The sequence below is a fragment of the Balaenoptera borealis genome (genome assembly GCF_965194805.1).
Source record: "Balaenoptera borealis genome assembly, chromosome: 3".
NCBI classification, from domain to species: Eukaryota; Metazoa; Chordata; class Mammalia; order Artiodactyla; family Balaenopteridae; genus Balaenoptera; species Balaenoptera borealis.
The window spans coordinates 137,959,077-137,978,572 of record NC_138866.1 but is presented as its reverse complement, the minus strand read 5'-3'; the positions used below and the strand labels follow the sequence as shown (position 1 = coordinate 137,978,572).

The following is a 19,496-nucleotide window of genomic DNA, read 5'->3' as shown; positions in this document are numbered from 1 at the left end:
TTAAGATTTTTTCTTCTTAAACTCTGTAATTATTTCTCGGACTCCTACTTGAAATGCCTTAAAGTACTTCCATTGAAATGTATATGGGCTTTTTCCTCTCTTTCTTTTAAATATGCCTTGACTTTGCTGGGTCGCTTTTCATTGCCCTCTTTGATGGCACGACCTGAAAGGAAAGTCCTCAAACATCACCATCACTTGCATGGTATAGAAACAGACAAAACAGGTGGGGCGCGGGGCTAAGAGCCAGGCATTGCACCAATTTAAAAACAGCATTTGATACAGTCTGCAGCTCAAAAACAGGCAATTACGGGTGGTCTCATTTCCTTCTTTGCGTAGAATTCCCAGTCAACCCTTCGCATACAGATCCCCTTCCCATTCTCTTTTTCCCAGACCATCCCCATAGCAAGCTCATGTACGGCTTCTCAGGGAGCATTGAATCATGGGTAACATGCTCTGACTGCTGTGGGTACTGGACGTTGGGGCACATCTGACCCTTCTCATTTGCTTAACACAGCAGGCAATTCTTACAAGGTCACTGACTTTCTTAGTTGAAGCTACTTTGCTGATTCATCGCCAAACCCATTATTTGACAGATGAAGGATAAGAGACTGAGGGAAAGGAGGTGACTTGCCTGGGGTCACACAGCTGGCCACTGTGACTTCCGTCTAGTGCTCTCCCTGCTGCCACTCATGGCCATGGTACTGTACAAACCTCATCTCAAACAGAATTTTACTTAGGCTTCACAATAAAAACTAATGTATGATAAAAGCACAGATGGGCTCCTGCTTTGCGCCAAGAGCCTGCCCATCGCCAGAGACTCAACAATGAATGGGAAGCAGCTTAATCCTGATTCAATCACCTGCTGATGATTCGTCCCCCCTGAATTGATGCACAGAGCGATCATTGACTGAACACTGCCTAGACTGTAAAAGGAGGAACCTTAGAACTTTCTTCCCAACTTTTGTTTTACAGAGGAGGAAACTGAGGCCCCTAAAAACCTTAAGAGCTAATTCACACCAGAGGCAGGTCTAGAACCCATGATGCTGATCACTGAGCCATGTTCTCTTCACTCCCATGCATCCATCTAATTCAGAATGCAACCTAACTTGGGGGCCCAACCTATCACATGGATCACAGATATCTCCTTTGTTATCCTTCAGGTAAGTTAGTTTGTCAAGTGCTCTGCTTTGAAGCTCCTTTTTTTTCTTTTTTTAAAATTATTTATTTATTTATTTATGGCTGTGTTGGGTCTTCGTTTCTGTGCGAGGGCTTTCTCTAGTTGCGGCAAGCGGGGGCCACTCTTCATCGCGGTGCGCGGGCCTCTCACTATCGCGGCCTCTCTCGCTGCGGAGCACAGGCTCCAGACGCGCAGGCTCAGTAATTGTGGCTCACGGGCCTAGTTGCTCCGCGGCATGTGGGATCTTCCCAGACCTGTCCCCTGCATTGGCAGGCAGATTCTCAACCACTGCACCACCAGGGAAGCCCCGAAGCTCCTTTTTAATTTGAGAACTAGTCCCATGAATACTAAAGTTCATGTAAGGTACATTCCATCAAAATCCCCAACAATTGGACAATGGTTCCTGGGACCCAGAGTTTAGCATGCAGTGACTGGCACAGTACACATGGGTCCCAAGGGGCAGAGATTGGGGACATCTCAGTAAAGAGGGGCAGATCATGAATAGAGCCTCCATTCCCAGCTAGGGGCTCTTGGGTTCTGCCAAGCTCTGGGCTTAAATGTGAAAACTGGACAGTACACAAAACAGCATGTACCCATAGCTCTGACATATTCAAGACAAACCCAGAGAAGTGGAGTGATAAGCCAATGTCCACTGAGACCCTGGGGTTAGTGTTTGTACCTTTACCAGACTAATGGGCTTTTTAGGCTTCCCATAGATATATTTAAAATAGTAGCTGCAGTTTATATATATTTTCAATGACCTTGTAAATCAACAGTATTCAGTAATCTTAGCTGAAACTACAAGTGGCTGCTGGACCCATTAAAGAAGAAGTAAGTTAGATCTTCTATTTTTTTAAATATGGTCTTCCAGGGAGCTGCCTCTGGACATAAGTACAGAAAATTAACACAATAAGTAAAGCATTATAGAACAGCTATTAACAGATTACACTAATAAAAACCAAATGGGGGCCTTAATGCTGCCCCTCTGGGAGAGAAGGACAGATAAAATAAACAACAGGAAAAGAATATGGAGTAAAGGAAATTGATTTTAAACAATAATAATACAGAAACCTCCCACCACGTTAAAAAAAATAAAAAAATCAGATCTCTAGCTTCACTTTGGGAAAGATAGAAAGAAATTTTCACTCTGCCTTGGTAAGACTTAAGTTTGATACTAATAAGCGTGTTCTCCAGGCTAACAAATTGGAAAAATGAAGACGTGCTGACAAGGAAGTTCTTAAATGCCAGGCACATGGCCACAAGGACTATTTACTGTAATATCAAAATGAGGAGCCCTTCCGGTCCCCTTCAGCAGAAGAGGAAATCTAAACATTTGGAGCTCATGGTCTGTCACGGTAGGATGAAAAGTCGTTTCCAATGATACTTGGCATTCACAGCAAAGGCCACGCCACACAGAGGAGAAGAAAGAGGAATAAGAGTTTCTATCTCCTTGGGAGGTGGTCAGGGGGATGTGTAGTTTAAGAACTGCACACACACACACACACACCCGCCCCAGGTACAGCACTGCCTGTTGGCTAAATCCTAAAATCCTTGAGTGTGCTCGGGGTTAACTCTATGTAGAAATTTATAGTAGAGAAGGGTCTCTTCTTTCCATTTTGTTACCTATAACATGGCCCATATCCCTACCTTCAAACCTAGCCGGAAGCTAACAGTTCGTCTTTGTAAGTGCCTGCAAGTTGCCAAGTGTCCTCCAATATGCCTTACACATGTTGTCTCTCATTCCTGTATTACGCTTGCAAGGCAGGTAATGATCCACAATCAGAGTTGAAGAAATGAAGGGTCAGGGTGATCCAGAGACTAGTTCCATTTCCCACCTTGTAGACACTCACCCTTCTTCCTTCCCATAGGTAACCCCGGCAGGATCCCTAACTGTCGCTGTTACTCTTTTCCTCACTCTGTCTTCACATATTGTTCTAACCAGCTGAACCCATGCAGCCAATCCTTTTTTGCATGGCATTTGCAAAATCCCAGGTTATTTTTACTTTTCACTGGCAAAAAGTCAGCAAATTCAAATGAAATGATAATTTCTATGTGAGAAAAATAGTTTAGCATTTTCTTAAAATGCAAACTTAAAAAAAAAAAAGTCTTACACAAGACTCTAACTTTTAATTTGGCAGAAAATAGCCTGGTGGTTTCATGGGATAGACTAAGTAAAACAATAGTGGTTTAAATGTGTTGGTCTGAGAATTGAAGGTGAGCTTTACCACAGTGAAATGTGGGTGTTTAGACTAGAAAAGAAGCGTCAGTAGGTAAGCGATGGGGTTGTCTGTATGGAGATAGACCACTCGTGTATTAAAAGGGGAAGACAAAAAAAAAAAAAAAAAAAAAGGGGAAGACTTGTTCAATACTGGACAGAGAGGGGCTGGGAGGTATACAAGGGAACCAGAGAACAGAAGGTTCAGGAAGGGAGGTTGAAATTTGAAGCCTTGAACACATTCCAAAAGCTGCAGCCCTTCAAAAATGCATCGTAAAAAAAAAAAAAAAAAAAAAAAAAAAAAATGCATCGTATTCAGGCCACCACACGTGGTAGTAAAATATTGGAGTCATTCCAAATAAAGAATATTTTAAATAATGTGGAAGTTTACTCTTTGGTAATAAGACAGGGAAAAAAATGAAGAAATTATATAATTTGAAGGAAAGGGACAAAATTATCATTATCTGCAGACGATAAGATTTAATTAGATGGCTCAAAAGAATCCACTGGCAAACTCTTTGAATAAGAAACCAGTAAAGTGGGACAATAGAAAATAAAAAAGCAAAAATACAAAATAAAAATCACTTTCCTCAGAAAACAGTTATAAGATTTAATAGAGAAACTGTATTCACAATAGCAATGAATAAATTTGACACCATGCACATTGAAAAATACATGAAGAAACTACAACTTTAATAGGAGTTCACATGAAAAAATAAATGAGAAGGCATGCTTTACTTCTAAATGAGAAAACTCAGTATTAAAGACCTCAAATCCTCACACATTAATGTATCAATTGTCTTCTCTTACATTTTGAACTTGATGAGTTCTTATGGGATAACAAATAAGGAGGCATAACCCAGCAAACTAATTGTAATGAGAAAAAAAAAAAAACTTGCATTACTGGATATAATATAAGCATATTCTTAAATTGTGATAATAAAAATGGAGGGTTTTGGCAAAAAAAGTGATGAAGACAGAAAGATAATGAATAAAATTTTAAAATACAGAAATAGGCCCAATAACATACAACATTTAGATCAGTGAGGAAATAGATTCTTACCACACAGACCAAATACGAGACAGATTTAAATCTTTTAAAAAGAGCCACAAAAGCACTAGTAGAAAATATAGGTTAATATTTCTCTAACCCTGGGACGTGCCTTTCTGAACATAAAAGTAGAGGAAGAAAGACTAAACGAAAATAGTCATGTATTTAAATTCATAAACATATACATTAAAAATCCATTAACAATTAAAAATCAAGTGACAAAATGAAGAAATGCTTGCAATGGGCAATAGTGAAAGGGTTAACAAATTTAATATGCAAAGAACTTTTACAACTTTATATGCAAAGAACTAACACAATTGAAAAACTTAATAGAACTTCTACAACTTTAAATAAATAGAAATTAAAATAACAGACAAATAACATACACACAAAACAAGACAGCCAAGAAACATGAAGAAGTTAGCATCACAAATAACCAAGGAAATACAAATCACAGTAGGTTCTAAGTTTCTTATTTTAGTTTGGAAAGAATTAATGATGGTTTGTGAATTCTGTATTCTCATTCACTGCAGGTGGGAATATAAACTGGCATAAATACTTTGGAGGGCAACTCTGCAAATTTTAGCCCCAAAAAGCCTTTGACCCAGGAATTTCACTCACAGTAATTTCCAGAGGAACAGAGATCCACGCAAACATTTTCAAAAGGCAAAAAGTTACAAAGTTACACGAATATCTAACTAGAGGTCAAGTGAATTATGATACCTTCAAATAAGGAAATATGATGCCAGCATAAAAATCATGTTTTATAATAGTTTTAACAACATGAGCAAATATATATAAGGATTTGTCAGATGGGAAAACCAGATTCCAAAATAGTGGATGACAGCAGGGCGTCAGTCTTACTTTTCCAGCATACAAATATATGCATGTAAAAAAGGAGAGGAAAAAGATGAGAAAATGTATATCAACACGTTGACAATGATTATACACAAGCGGTGGGACTAGAGGCAATTTGTATTGACTTCTTTGTGCTTTTCCATAATTTCCAAATGTTCTGCGATGAACGTGTATTATTTCTGCAATCAAGAAAAACATTGTTTCATGTCTGTTTTAAATCCTAGCTGGCTGGAAGCGTGGAATTGTGAGGTAGGCTGCCGGGAGAGGATGCTGCAGGAGTATAAAGGGAACTTCTCAACCCCGTGAGTCTATGTCTTTACCTTATCCTGGCTTTTTTTTTTTTTTTTTTTTGGCTCTTTTTTGTCAGTTCTCAGAAAGTTTGCAGCTTCCAACACCATTTTACATGCTCCTGCTGTGAGTGACAGAGCAGTGTCCCAACAATACTTAATGTATTTTGGGTCAGGGGCCCGTGGGTCAGCAAGGTTATTAATAAACATCGCCTCTTGTTCTAATTTGGGTCCCTTCTCTCCTTCTTGTCTCTCCTCCTGCCCTGCTTTTCCTTTCACATCTCTTTCTGTCTGACCCTTTTCCCCTTCTCCCTGATCTCAAAGATTCGGCCTTCATTTTAGCTCGACTTCTGGCACTTTTACCGTAACACTTTTCCGATGTATTTGTTGGTCCTGTTAAGTGTTCATAGGGAATTTCATTTTTGAGGAAAGATTTCGTGTCCTAAATCGATTTGACATGGGCTGATATGATTCTCTGATCTGACATGCCTGGGAGATGGGGGGATAAGTCAAATCGAGGCAAATGTGGATGAGCAGGGGAAGGACCTTGTTTTTGAAAAAGAATTTTTGTTAAACAATATTCACCAACCACAGAATTAGCCAGATTTAAGAGGCCCCTACTACGATCAGCTCTACACAAAAGGAAGAGAGCTGGAAGGCAGAAGACAGCTTAATTTTATTATTATTTATTTTCTATTATCTTTGATGAGACAAAAAGAATTTAAAGAATTTATCATGTATATCTGGATGTATGTACACCCATTTTATTTTCCGCTTTAGAGCTTGATTTATGACCTCAGCCTATATTTAATCTTGTTGTATTTTTGCTGATTTTATTACACAAACAGAAGTGGCTGCATGGTCATCACCACTACCAAATTTTTACACACCAGTTCTTCAAAGCCCTGAATTTGGTACAAATTCAATTTTTGTTTTTACTTTCAACATTTTCTAACTGCAACTTCAAACCAGACAAGATTCCTTTGTCAACTGAAAAAAGTCAATTCCTACACACACACAAATTTGCAGGTACTCTTTCCAAATTTATTAAACTTCAGTTGTTATTTTCTTCTAATAAACATAATATCGCATCTCCCATCGGAGAGTTCAGAGTTAAATGTGCCAATGGGAGTTACTTAACAATGATAGAGCAACATTTTTATACCGGAAAACATATAAAAAGAAATGTATGATTCTTTACTGAATTACTCATACTTTTCAAATTTACCTATTGCGCTTTTTCCTGTTCAAGAATGCCTTCTTTTTAAAATGTGACCTACACTACCCTTTTTAGAATGAATGGAAGTCTTTTAGAATGATATAATTTTTTAACACATTATTAACATGATTAATTCTACTCTAAACTAGGGTCCTCATATTGAAAAAACTGAAGAAAAAAAAAAAAATGAAGAAATGGCAAGGAAGCTAAATTTATCCAGAAGGAAGATAGTTTTCTATACCTAAACTTATTATCATGAAACATACTAGTTTTGTTGCATTACCAGAATTGCACCTGAGTTTGGTCTTTCACAAACTAAGACAATCTATGTGAACTTTGAATGAATTATGCATTCCGCTTCTTAATGTGGTCACCCTTCACCACTGTACATTAACAGTCAGACAGGCAGGGATCCTGAACTCAGTTCAAATCACCATTGGAAGTAGCCATTAATCAGACTTGACTAAATGTCTAATTTGGTTCCTTGCTTACTCTTTAGTTTTTGATTTTCCTTTTGAATAGATTATTCTTATCTGTTCTTTAACAACTATCAAAGGATGAGAATAGCTTTAAATGTGCTTTGTTCCATGTGTGGCCATTTGTCACACATGGGATAATATTTATTTTCTTTAAATGCAGTATTTTTCTTAATAGACCTAGGTTTGCATGAGCAGTAACTTATTAGGCTGTCTTGGGGAAGAAGAGAGGAAAAAGAAGAAGGAGGAGGAAGCTTTTCTTGAGTGCCTACTATGTACCGTACAGTATGACATGTGCATCCATCCATTCGATGGAGCTTTTATGTTGTGCTAAGTGTTTCACACATCTTTTCTGGTATTGTCTGCACAGCATGACAGTGAAGAAGAAATTGTTAACCTCAGTATACAGATGAGAAAATTGGGGCTTAGAGATGTTAAGCAACATGTCTAAGACACACAATTAGTGTGACATGAAGCACGGATTGGCACCCAGGCCCTGCTCGCCAAATTATGGCACTTTCAGTGATTATGAATAGACTTCATTGTCTGCAGTGGCAAGGGCTCAGAGTACAGATTAAACCCTGGAGTTTACTGTAGGCTGGGCTTGAGGTCAATGACACCTGATCACTTATAAGGTATGACTTGGGGTTGTCTGAAAAGCCAAGAAAGACCTCCCAAAGAATTACATTAGTTAACATGGCAAAAACATTATGAAAGGACTAAAAAGAAATTCTCATATTAGTATGAAATATATATATTATAACACCCATGACACCGTCTGACTCAGACTAGTGGCTTTCAAGAGGTGGGCATCTATGTGCCCTTGTTGTATGTATTTTAAATATTCTCTATTTAAAGAGGGTCACTGGTTCCAAGACGTTCCTCGAAATTTTGATAAATAAATGTTCTGAGGATCATCTATGTATGGGGAATTTTTCCCTCACATAATCAGGTTGGATGCAAAGCACAGTTTTATGCCCTGTAACGGGCCATTTTTTTTTTTTTTCATGATCTCTCTGTTTCGGCTGCTTCCAAGTCCCAGGCTGGGATCCGCAGGCTGTGGGATGAGGGTGCTGTGGCAGGTGTCAGGCTGCAGTTCTTCATGCTCTAGGGATAAGATTTCTTATGAAAACGGGCAGCTTTTTTGTTCTTCCTCAGCCTTTTTAACACACAGCCACATCTCTGTTTGCTGCGCCTGCTGTGGTTGTGTCTGTACTGAGCTAAATTTATGCTGCTGACAACTCGCATTGAAGTGCATTGGTAGCACAGAGTCAGTGGGAGTTGTGTGTATATAAGCGCGGGCAGCCCTTGGCCCTCTGAGTGTAATAGCATCTCTGCCTTGGGAGATTATGGGTATGATATGGGTGATGCGTAATGGATGGGGCAGTCTGTGTACAAATTTCCAATGACTTGCTACACCCCTTTAGGATGGTGGCTGTCAAAAGTGTTAGCACTTTACACACACAACAACCACGGATCCTATTACCGGTGGCCCCTGCGCTCACAGTCTGGCTCCTCCTCCACCTTCCAGTAGGTAATTGCTGCAGGGGTACCTATTGAACATATACAAAGGAGAAAACACGGGTGAATTTTCTTCTTTGAGCTCCACTGTATTAATAGAGAAGGAGGAAAATACGGAACGTGTTTGAATTAGCCTGGATGGAAGTTCAAAGGGAATTCCATGTAAAAGATATCTCTGAAAGATTTAAATTAGCAACCCGAGGAGAACTTGATTTCACATACAGAAACTGAACCAAGGGGGGCATTATGTTGCTATGCACTTAAATCAAGACCTACCCTGATGTCAGCGCTTCATTTGGGGTGTTAATGGAAAGGTACAGAGATGCGGAAACTTCCACGCTGTGGATGATGTTTAAAACATTTAAATTGTTTATCATGTCTTTTTGAATGAGTCTGCCGATGGCTGGGGAATCTACAAAAGTTTAAACATGAAGATCTGACTAAGGAACACTAGCATTCTTGGGTTAAGAGACTTTTCATGCTAAAAATAGACAGCGTCACCTCTCAGATTGGGGCAGGCAAACTAAGCTGTATCTTTGCTCTTTTTCTGAGCTGAGACTAAACTTCATTGTGTGATTTTTCTGGTCTTCCAAGCTAAACTGAGACATAACAGATTAGCATCAATAAAGACACTGGTGACCATGATGATCATTCCTAGAAAAATTAGGGGCAAAATAACCACCCCGATGATGGCCTGAAATTGAATGCGGACAACCTCTTTTTTTATAATAGTATTGAAAATCTGTTAGCATTGGAAATCATAGCATTGATTATATTATCTGTCTGCATCTAGTGTCTAGAACACTATGGAAACTCACTCATCCATATACTCAATTTACTAGCCCTAAATATATTCCAGGCACAGTGCTAGTCTCTGGAGACACAGATACAAATGAGAGACTGTCCTTGTCCTTAGGGACCCTGTCTTGATTTATTTTCATTGTATAATAAATAGTGTATGCTATGTACCTGTCACTAGTCTAAGTGCTTTACATATATTAACTCATTTAATCATCAAAACAACCATAGGTATAGTTATATTATTATCCCCCATTTTACAGATGAGGAAACTGAGGTAGTAAATCAGCAGGCCCAAGGCCACACACCTGGTATGTCAGCGGACCCAGGATTTAACTCCAGGCAAATCTAGTTCCCAGAGACCTTACTGTTAATGGCTGCTTAGGAACTAATTAAAGAAATAAAGCTTTAACTATTTTCAGCATAACTACTAGTGACATCAAAGAGCCTAGAAACCCCAGAAACCCTGGCTTCTGCAGTATTCAGATCAATGATTGGGCAAAACTGTAAGAGACATGCTAATGCAATTTGTAAAGGAACAAAAGATGAGAGAGATAGACTCTAAAAGCCACCAAAAGCCAAAACAAAATGCAGTTTAATGGGGATAAACATGAGACATTCTTAAATGCAATAAATCCCCCATACAAGCCCTAGATGACTGAAGTCTGACTCCACAGTATGGGGGCTCCTTCCTGACCAGGGCTCTGATTAAAGTCACATGACATGATAGATAGCACTGGTCATGAGACTTCTGAATATTTTATTTTTTTCTGGATGCTTCTTAAGAGACTCTGGCAAACTAAGGCCACCTCAGGAAGACAAAACTTCTGAGTCCATGTCATATGGGGCACTGGGGAATTTAGCCAATAAAACAAAAGCAGTGGCTTGAAGGGATGGGGGAGAATGAAAGTTACCTTCAAGGGTTTGAAAGTCTGCCATATGGTGTAGGGATGCAGTGGTTCAACTGTATTGCTTCTGAGGACAGACTCCAACTCTGTAGAAAGATGCTCCAGGGACACGGTTTTGGTTCCCATAGAAGGAACAAAACTTTCTAAAAACAAAGCTCCCAATAGTGGTAGCCTGGGGGAAAGGGAACCCTATCCCTCCCATCTGTCTTAGGTGGTTGGCCAGGGCTAACTGGCAACCTTCACCCAGACCTTCACATATTTACATTACCTGTCTTGAATTTACAACTCTTGAAAATGCTGAATCGGTGTCTGCCTGACCATCTGCCCATTTCCAGACCTCTGGCTTCAGTGGGAAGTTGGACCAGTGTCCTCCAAGCTTCCTTCCAAGGGAACCGTTCATGACTTCTTGATTCCATTATGGAGCCTTGAATTCCACAATGTTTTAGAAACCGGTTATCCCTGTTGTATAGATGAAGAAATATCAGAGGGCTTAGTAACCAGCAGAATTAGAGGCAGATAACATCTCCCCCTCACACATAGATTCCTGCTCACACTTGAATAACTACTTCTACACAACCAACCTTAGCATTGTTACAGAGCAACTTAGCCCTAACCTTATTCTAGAAAATTGGTCTGGTCCCCAGCGGCCACTGTATCATTTAGCTGAGAGCTTACTATCATTTCTAAGTTAATTTGTGAGTTAATTGTAAATGTCAGGAAGCTCTGACACTGCCAAAAATGGTAAATTATTGAGATAGACCAGGGTCAGAAGAATCCAAAATTGAATAAATTTGGTTGTTGATCAGTTTTTATCAAAAAAGTATATTGACATCCAAGGGGACTGGAATGCCCTCAAATATGAGTTGCCTCAGAAGACAGCCCCTCCATGAAGTGGACCCTGGATTACGGGGTAAAAAATGTTTTCCAAAACAAAACAAAATAGTTTCCGATCCTAAGATTCCCATAATACTCCACAATCACAATGCCAATCACGTTTTCATCTAAATGACTATCTAACCTATAGAACTTTAAAAAGAGCTCAGTCCCTGCCTCTGGATACATCCAGTTTGATGGTCTAAATGTGGTATTGAAAGTGGTTAAATTCTAAACCTCTGAACACGTGCATTACCATTACGGCTACTGGTAAAATAATGACTCGTCTTTTCCACACCACTGGGTTTGGCAGGTCTGTGCTTCAGGAATAGATATGCCTCCCATTCTTCTTGCCTTCTGACCTCTGTGGTTCCTTTCTCCCCCAGCAAGGTCAAGCCCTTAACATCAGGATTATGTTGAAAGAAAGACGAATATTTTCCCCAAACTTCTGGAATTATCAGCGTTACATAAAGTGGGGGCTGGCCTCCTTAGTAAAGGGAGAAAACAAAATCTCATTCCCAAATGATTCTGACCCTTATTGGCCTCCAAGTTTTGGCCAAATGATGCCTCTTTTTTGCCCACATGGCTGTATTTACCATAATCTGTGTCTCTCCATTCTCAGCAGTACAGTCCTCAGGGTAATGATGCCACTAACTCCCATTTGTTACTGATTAATCCACAGCATATTGGAAAACGGAGTTAAAGTGGAATGCAATGGTAATTAAGCAAAAGATGTCAGAGAGCCTTTACTTTTAACTTCTTTTGCAAAAATCATTTTTGAGGAGTGGCAAACTGAAAAACCACATCCTGACACAGCATCCACAGCCCCTTCCCTGAGTGAGAAAATGCACGCTTTCCTTGCAGAGGATCTGTGTTAAACATCTTACCTGGAAGACAACATTCAGTTCCCCATTCACTGACATTTTAAGGCAAGTAACAACAGGGTTTTTCTAGCTGCTTTTCTCTACCCTCAGACACACAGGTCAAAAGAGAAGGCAATGTTAGGCTGAAATTTCCGTAATTTACAATCTCCAGCTTGTGGGCCAGAGCCAAAGGGCTCTTGGCTACAAAGTGTAAACAGAGCATTGTTGCCTCTTAATCTGGGTAATTGGTCCCAAATGCTGTTGCCACTTTTCAGATCAGATGCTTTACATACTTTTTAAAGAACCTGGAACTTTTCTCCTTTGGCAGGGAAAAGTTTGGAGCGTTAACTCAGTCTTTTCATCAGCACTAAGACTCCTATAAACAGCCGTGTGATTTCATTTGGGGGCCTGTAAACACAGGAGACTGGGGGCCCGCTTGGAGAGTTCCAGTTCATGTTTGAATGTTCATCCATCTATCGTTTGCTCCCCCATCCAAGCCAACTTCAGAGTGTTTACTTAACATACACAGCTTCTGCAAGAGCTGAGCAGACAGGCCACCTCCTAGAGGGTGCCCCCAGTTATCAGAAGCCAGGTTATGTCCCATTCCAGCAGAACGTGTTCTTATCAGTACATGCCTCAAGGGTGATGCACCGCAGTGAATTTGGCCTAAAACCAGTTGTTCTGTGACATCATCTTCTGGGAGAAGTCCTGGGGATGCCATGGGAGAGAAGACAGTGTGTGGTGTTCTGGGAGGAGACGAGGCTTGGGACGATGCAGGGGGTCCACAGGCTGCATGACCCTGGGCAGGTAACAACAACCTCCCTGAGCCTCGGTTTTCATATCTGCAAAATGGAGCTAATAATATAAACTTCACAAACTCATCATGAGAATTAAATGAGAAAGTGAATATAAAGGTTATGGGGACATTTCACATACTATTATGATGTAAAGCAATTTTAAAGCCATATGGCTTAAAAAATACTTTACATCATAATAGTATATATATTAATAATAGTATAGTATATATATATTACCATCATATAGTAATATATGTAATAGTATATGTATTATATTATATATTTATATATATATATATATATATATGCCTATCTTTCTGCTTCAACCTACACAAGGCAGGGAACATATTTTTGTTTTCCTGTGAAATCTCTGACTTAGGCTTCAGTATTCCAAGAAAATATAGCTTTCATTACCGGTCTTGCAAGAAAATGACAAAATCTAACTGAGTTCCCTTAATTTGTTTTTCTCTTAGACCTTCCTCTTTACCTATTTCCAATCTCCCTGGTGACATTTGTAGGCCTTCATTTTTCTTCTAAATATTTCTAGAGTGCTATTGAGTTCTATATTAACTATTGCTTCTCCAAGTTTTCCTTATTTAGTTCTTTTGATCTTTCCTCCCAAGTCAATCTCTCACCCTGTCATTTTTGTACTTTTTTTCTTTGAATTCCAGTCCATTTATCTTTATCTCTTTGGCATTAAGGTAGTCTACATATGTAGCATTCCAAGTAGACACTCAGCAAAGACTTCAGGGAGATTTGGGACTTCGACTCCCTTCCTACTTCTGGGTTAAGAAGATTAGACAAGAATGAGCTTTCTCGACCTTGGTTTCTGCCATTACATTTACTTCTGTTCTTAGCACTTAAAAATGGGAAAATACTTCTCCTATGTATAGTCTGTAGCAGTTTGTTTTCCAAACAACATTGCAATTATATTTTCTCTAGGGAGGCAGTATAGCATTGTGCTTAAGTACAGAGATTCCAGAACCAGACATCCTGGGGTTCAAATCCCTTTTAGGAGCAGTGTAACCTTGGGCAAGTTATGTAATTTCCCTGTGCCTAGTCTTTCTTATCTGCACAATGGAGATAATTGTGTTTGTTTGGTACTGTTATGGTCGACCAAGTTGAGTTAATACATGCAAAGTACTTAAAATTGTGCCTGGTTACAGTAAGCACTCAAGAAATGTTGGTTACCGACATTTAGTTTAGATTCTCCTTTTTTAAAAAATCGTATGCATATTTGACTGTCAGTTTCCCCTCTGGTCTCTCATATGTGGTCACATTTCCACATATATCATTGAAAATGGGCTTCATATACTGTTCTTCCCTACTTCAGAATGTTACAGGAAATACAAAGTAAAACAGGACAAAACAGCAATTCCCAAAACATCTAGCTCTCTTCCCCAGCCCATCATCTCTTCATCATTAGCTAAAGTGGGATGAAAGTTTTATTATGAACCCAAAACACAACTGTAGTTTACCCCAAAGTGAGTGAATCTGGGTTAGCTTTAGGAAAACCTGGTTTGAATTTTAGGTGAACCTCCTTTTTACTCTCAAATGCCAAAAGAGGATTTACAGTTTCAGGTGGATACCAAATGAAATTTGGTAAGTTCATCTGAGTTTTACTTGGGGTTTGTCATTTGAACGAACTCAAATTTCATGCAGCCTTAATCCTTATATTTATGGTTTTCCTGCCATTTTCACCTCAGTTGATAAAAAACATTTTTAAGTAAAAATTGAGACATGCTGTTCAATATTTCAGCAAATTGCAATATTTTAGAGCATATACATTTCTTTGTCTCAATATATAACTATGAGGAAAATACAGTTTTGGTAATATATGCTTTAATGAGTCATGCTGTTTTTGCAAATATTCTCCTTTACTTCATACTGTGTTTATTAGCCACAAAATTCCAAGTTGACCAGACAATAATTAACAAGATTATCTATTTCTGTCAACATTTAAAGATCTGCAGCTGCATCAATTTTTAATCCCTGGCTCAGGTAAACCATGATTTTAAAATCAAATTTGTATTATATAAGCTTTCTCCATTTTTACATTTCTTCCCCCCAGAAGTCAGAAGCCCAGACTTTAGCTAATTTCCTCAAATTATATGCTAGAGGTTTGAGGAGATTTAAGGATAGATCTTTTATGTCAAAATGATAGGTTCACAGTTTGTGACTGATGATCTTGGACATATAAATGATATATGCCCATTAAATAAAGAGGCCTTTGGGATGAGAAGATTAGGCAAAAGTGAGTTTAGGGAAATTTCCAAATCCTACATTTGCAGAGATATGAGCAACATGCTTACAGTTTCTGTTTTATTATAAGGCAAAATAATCTTAAATAACTTATATATTGAGACTAATATATCAGTGAGATTAAAAAAATTATTTGCCTAGAAGTGCATTTTTCACTCCAATAGTTAAGTAGAAGCTTTGCAGTTACATTACTTTGAATACCTACTTTTTTAATGGAACTAAACAAAGTTACTCTGGGATTTAAAAAAAAAAAATTTCTCTTAAGAAATGTGCATTAGATAAAATTTCTCCCAAATACTACTGATACTTTTTCATAAGTTAACCACACTTTATATTATTTAAAAAATTAAAACCTGAAAACACACACAAAAAAAGTCACACTTTTTTTCTTCTAATCTGTAGTCCCCAAATGACTGGTAATAAAAATAAACTTTACAACATCTTTGAGAATACCAAAGAACCCCAGTCAAGATTATCTTGGCTAGAAAAGAAAGCAATTTTGATATTCAAAAAATGTAAAATAGATAGCTAGTGGGAAGCAGCTACATAGCACAGGGAGATCAGCTTGGTGCTTTGTGACCACCTAGAGGGGTGGGATAGGGAGGGTGGAGGGAGGGAGACACAAGAGGGAAGAGATATGGGGATGTATGTATATGTATAACTGATTCACTTTGTTATAACACAAAAACTAACACACCATTGTAGAGCAATTATACTCCAATAAAGATGTTTAAAAAAAAAAAAAAATGTGGTCTTCCTTAGTCAATTCCCAAAAGGGAAAAAATCAGCTAATCTTAGAAAGGTGGTAAATTTAAGTGATTCTGTAATCCAAGTTAGTCCTCAATCATGTTTTGAAATATGATGAAACGGTAAGGACTGGGAAAAGACATAGAAAGTTCCAAAAGTAACTCCAAATAGAAACACCAAGCATTTCTTTAAGAGGCTTTCGGTTTCTAAATTAGAGGATGAATAGCGTCTAACTGGAAAATAGCAGCAAGTTTGTGCTAGCGTGCCCGCTTCATGGTATTCATGGCAACCAAAAGAAAAAAGAAAAAAAGAAAAATACTCTTAACGTATTCTATTACCGGATCATTTAAATCAGCATGAAACATATTTTTGTCGGTCACGTATTCCAGGTATCACCCTAGACAGCAAGTCAGCTAAATATGGACACATCCATACACAGGTTCTAAGACTCATACAACAAACAACTGGGCGTGCACGCACTCTGGCATACGCATGCGCACACACAAACATATACATCCGAAACCTGCCCAGGCTTCCCTCTGGGTCCTTGAAAACTCTGGCATGTTGTAAACCCAGGAAAGAATTTTAATCTACATGGTTTGAAAATAGGAGCCTTTTAAATATGCTGCATACAATTTGTGATGGTCATCTCTAAAATGCTGCTCCATTATCCTTTTCCATTTGGAATGAATGAGGCTAATTAATTTCAGGCCATACTTGATGAGGTCAGCACCATACGAGGGGTGCGTGCTAGACATTGCTAATCTCTTTCAGCTGAGAGTGATGAATTAAAGATGAAGCATGCCTTTGCAGGCCTAATTTAGAATGTATATCAAAAAACCTACAGCCAATAATACTATACCCTACAACAAAGGAAAACTGGTTCACTCAAACTCCCTGAGTTGTGTTGATTTTAAAGACATTTTCAGTCCTCTTTGGATTCCATCTGTGGATGGGTGAACCATATCAAGAAAATCAAGCCATCTCTCACACATAGCCATGTGGACAAAAAGTGGGATTAAAGGAAAGAAAGAAAGAAAACAGAAACAAAATACAACAATCAGGGTTTGATCCCTTGTGTATTAAAATTCCACCTACACATTAGACTTTATTTTTTTTTCCAGAGCTACCAGACTGACAAAGATCCCAAATTAGCAATACCTGTATTCAAGCAATGACCACCCAGCTTTGCTGGGACATTTCAAAGCAACATGCTAAATGAGGCAGCCTGTTGTTTTTAAAGCAGGTATCTTAATCAAGCTTATTAGGTTTTTCCATGTCTCTATTTTGAAAGCCAATAAAGATTGACCAGGTAGATAATGTGATACCTTTTATAAAGCCAAGAAAGAAATTGTAATACAGATGCCTCCAGGCCAAAATGTTCTTATGAAGTTAATGCTAAACCAACTTCCGAGTTGTGAAAATGGAGGTACTCGCTGATCTAAACTCTAAAGAGAAGAAGGAATTAGTCTAAATTTCTCAAAGGTAACTACTCCAAGTCCCTAAGGGTGGCAAGAAAGGTGCTTCAGCCCAGAGACTAGAGAATACACCTTGCAAAAAGTATTTCAACATACCTAGCAAGAGAAATCCTGACATTCTAATGAGTGGGCATTTCCAACCGGTGGCCACAATAACTCCTGCCTCTGTATCTCGGTAGCCTTCACTAGAAAAAAGCTGCTTCGAATTAGGTCCAATCTACATGCTGAATCAATCTTTCATCCCTTTGATTGCTTCTGAAAATATTTATATTTCTTAATAATGCACATTTTGTCTTGCAACTTCTGATTAAACCCAGACGGGGTTTCCCAAAGCAGCCAACGTATGTGGAAGGGTGATTTGGGACAGGAAAAGGGAGATAAAAAACACAGGTTTTTCCCATTGGGGAACCATTAGAGAATATAAATCTAGCAATTTTGGTTATGTAAGCATAAGAGGAGGGTTGTAATAAATACAGATTGGAATATTACAGTGACCTAATGGAGATTACAGAATATTTTTATTATTGTGTGATTCTTCATTGCAGCTTAAACTCTTCGGCTGGTTAGCTTAACAGATTTTATGAAAAATTATTGTGGGAGAGATTTAGGAAGATTTCATATTACAACCAATAATAACCCACACAAATTATCATATCAAAATAATTAGAGCAGCAAAATAGTTATAATAGGGACACGACGAGATCATCTAAACTTTTTTTTTTTTTTTTGATGAATAAGGAGCATAGTTTGGAAGATATTGTGGGAGGGAGGGTGGATTCCTGGTTTTGGGGCCAAGAGAAAAGGGGTCTAATTTCAACCCTGTCACCAATCAGCTGGGAGAACTTACAGAAGTCACCCAACCTCTCCAGACATCAGGTTTTTCTTCTTGCTTTCATCTGGGAAATAAGGGAGGTAAAGTTCTCCTTGTAAGTTTTAAATTCTATGGTTTTGTAAAGAACTATCCTTGTTCTTAAGCATTCCGTGCTCTCTGAAAGCAGAGAGGAAGAAAAGAGACTTCATCCAATGCTGAGTGTCCCCAGTGCCAGTCTCTGAGAGATGGCAGTCACAACTTCTCAAAGTACCTCATTTGTCACTTGTCCCTGCTCGCCTTCTCAGACATGGCTGTCATTTTTCTGTTCCTTACTTCTTCTCTCTTAGAGACCATGACAGAAGGAAGTACCCAAAAGCAATGCCCATAGTTTCATTTAACCCAACCACCCCATTTTAGAGATGAAGAAAATAAAGGCCAAAGAAGTGGAGGTCACATACTTAGTAACTGGTAAAGCTAGAATTTAAATCCAGGTCTATTTCCAAACCAGGATCTATTCTGCTATGACACACTGCCTCAGAGTCTGAGGGATTTTTATATTCCACAGATAAGTGGGTTTCTTGCGACCACTCAATGCAGTTGAAGACTCCTTGCAATTGGAAACGGGAACATAGGATAGGGAAGTGGCTTTGAATGTAGACTTCCTGGATTTGAATAACATGTCACCAACTTACTAGCAATGTGAGTTTCAGGCAAGTCCCTAACCTCCATAACCCTTGGTTTGCTTTTTATTTTTCTCTTGGATAATGGAAAATAACACCAATATCTACCTCAGAGTTGTATAAGAGATTAAATAAAATACATGTGTATGTTTACCATAGTTCTGGTATATAGTCAATGTTGGCTGATGTTAATATCACCGTCCTTTTCTTCTTCATTTACATAGTGAAAAACCCTGAAAGGATCCTAGGAGACCTAGGTATGAATTCTGACTGTGCTCCTATTAGTTCCATGGCCTCAGATAAGTCTCTGAGCCTCAGTTTACTCATCAGCAAAATGGGAATTTAAAATATCAACATTGCAGGATTTTGGTAAAAACCAAATGAGTTATGCATGTGAGAATAACTTTCGTAAATAGGTAGAGTCCTATAAAAATACAAGGGTTGATGGTTTTATTAAACATTATTATTCCTAGGT

The 19,496-nt window shown here is 38.6% G+C and overlaps 1 protein-coding gene across 11 annotated transcripts in view; it reads right to left on the bottom strand.

The window, feature by feature from the left end:
* Positions 1 to 19,496, bottom strand: part of LOC309626547 (uncharacterized protein) — a gene marked incomplete at its 5' end in the record, with an annotated part of 44,846 nt that overhangs the window by 8,757 nt on the left and 16,593 nt on the right. For 5 of the 11 annotated variants that reach the window (XR_014243261.1, XR_014243262.1, XR_014243266.1 and 2 more), the window contains one exon: positions 10,779 to 10,969. The exons of 1 other annotated variant lie outside the window; for it this stretch is intronic. Coding sequence is in view for 1 of the 10 variants with exons in the window: in XM_082387328.1 (XP_082243454.1) it covers positions 5,158 to 5,480; positions 8,770 to 8,836; positions 10,517 to 10,653; positions 10,779 to 10,969 (718 nt within the window). Of the gene's footprint in view, positions 1 to 3,709; positions 5,481 to 8,375; positions 8,391 to 8,769; positions 8,837 to 10,516; positions 10,654 to 10,778; positions 10,970 to 19,496 lie in introns of those variants that run through there. 5 more of the 11 variants (XM_082387328.1, XR_014243260.1, XR_014243263.1 and 2 more) reach the window with 5 other exon arrangements.